Below are 1868 nucleotides of genomic sequence, written 5' to 3'. Positions count from 1 at the left end.
AGTTACTTTGGCTGACAATCTGGTATATTGAGCCGTCTATGGTATATTTTGAATGCGGTACTATATTGATATACCAAACATATCATTTGGTATATTTTAATATTTTTTAAAGTATTTTCGGTATATTTTCAAAATGATACCGCAATATTTTGCCTTTATTGAAAATGGGTAGCGGGTATCTCACAGTCGAGCACACTCGACTGTAACTTTCTTACTTGTTTTTCTTTGATCCAGCAATTTTTGCTCAGAAAAAATGACACCACTGGCCGCAACGGTATGTCTTTTTACAGGTAATCATCAACCCCGTGTCTCCCTTTTCTATCTTTGCATCCACATCCGCCTTGCTCTCCAATAGTAAGTTCACCATTCTCGCGCCCCCTTGCAAGCTGTCATCATGAGATACGTGTAGCCTTTTGTAATGGCCCCATTAATGTTGGCACTGAACTCGATGAGCAGAGTGGCAACCTCAACGTGACCATTGTTAATTGAACATGCGAGCGGCGATGGCAGTGGATATGTGGAAATATTGACTTGCGCTCCAGAGTCCAGTAATAATCGCGATACTTCCACTTGGCCATATGTTGAAGCCGCTGAAAGACTGATCAAGTGATCGGCGCCGGCATGCAGAAGGAAACGCACCAATGAATCAAAATGACCCTTATAGCTAGCCGCTGACAATGCACTCTCGTTGTGCACATTGGAACGGGTGTTGATTCCGGCTCCACGCTCGAGAAGTACCTATGAGAGAGACATTAAACTTTAGATTAATAAGCAGCTTAAAGAGTGAGAGTAGTTTATACATTCTCTATACATCAGATAAGATATCTAATAACGAAATCATTAATTTGATTCTCGTCACTGAGGACAGTTGCAATCAAATCTTGGATTCGAATCACTTTTCAATGGTCAATTTACTGCCGATACTGCCGATACTCGATACTAACCTTGGCTACTTCCACATGGCCGGCACATGCGGCCTTCATCAGCGGTGTATGTTCAATCAAATTGTGCTCCTTAACGTTGGCGCCATGGCTTAGCAGTGCATTCACCACATTAAGATAACCGCCCGCACTGGCAACCATCAGCGCCGTGTCCCCATTTTCACAACTTGCATTCACATTGAAATTGTTCCTGAGCAGCACTATGACAATGTCACAATGACCCGAAGCAGCCGCTTCTATCAGTGACGTTGAATCTTTTCGTCCCTGGAAACCCTTTTGTAATGAAAACATTTCCAACAAAACTTTCATCAGAGAAGCAAAAACGAAACTCAATTGTCAGAAATATTTGATACGACAATAAGAGACGAGAATAGTGAAGGCTCGATTAATCATTTGTGATACATATTAATCGATTAATTTGTTTCAATTTGCGATTTAATAGTCTCGAAAAATGGGTTTCGATTTATTGAATCATTTTTATAAAAATAAACTTTTTTACTCACATTTTTAACAAGTAAGAAAGCTACAGTCGTGTGTGCTCGACTGTGAAATACCCGCTACCCATTTTGAATAAAAGCAAAATATTACGGTAATAATCTCAAAATATTAAAAATAAATATGCATGTATTTTCGATCGGGATTTGAACTCGAGCTCCACCGACCGGGTGGTTAAAAAAAAAAGTTTGTACTTCGAGCGGGTTCGAACCCGGGCACCACAACATGCGCGGCTTGCACTCTACCACCTCACTATGGTCCCAAATCCCGATTTGGTGGCATAAAATCGAATATTGCATCTATCGAGCTGAAACTTGGCATACTTCATTAATAGACCACTCTAAATATTTAAGCAAACTTTCAAGTAAGTTTGACCACGCCTACTCAATGCCCATATAGACATCATGACGTATACGTGATATTTTATTTAAA

General features: G+C 40.1%; 1 protein-coding gene across 1 annotated transcript; it reads right to left on the bottom strand.

Moving 5' to 3' along the window:
- Positions 1–360: 360 nt before the first annotated feature.
- LOC132797963 (ankyrin repeat and KH domain-containing protein 1-like) lies at positions 361–1232 on the bottom strand. Its single transcript, XM_060809705.1, has 2 exons — positions 945–1232; positions 361–738 (listed from the first exon to the last, which is right to left on the bottom strand). Exons 1-2 carry the CDS (start codon positions 1230–1232, stop codon positions 361–363), a joined length of 666 nt encoding a protein of 221 aa, XP_060665688.1.
- Positions 1233–1868: the final 636 nt, after the last annotated feature.

Source organism: Drosophila nasuta, unplaced genomic scaffold, assembly GCF_023558535.2.
Source record: "Drosophila nasuta strain 15112-1781.00 unplaced genomic scaffold, ASM2355853v1 ctg40_pilon, whole genome shotgun sequence".
In the NCBI taxonomy this organism is placed as follows: Eukaryota; Metazoa; Arthropoda; class Insecta; order Diptera; family Drosophilidae; genus Drosophila; species Drosophila nasuta.
Note: the sequence above shows the minus strand (reverse complement) of the source record. Positions and strands in the feature narration are given on the sequence as shown.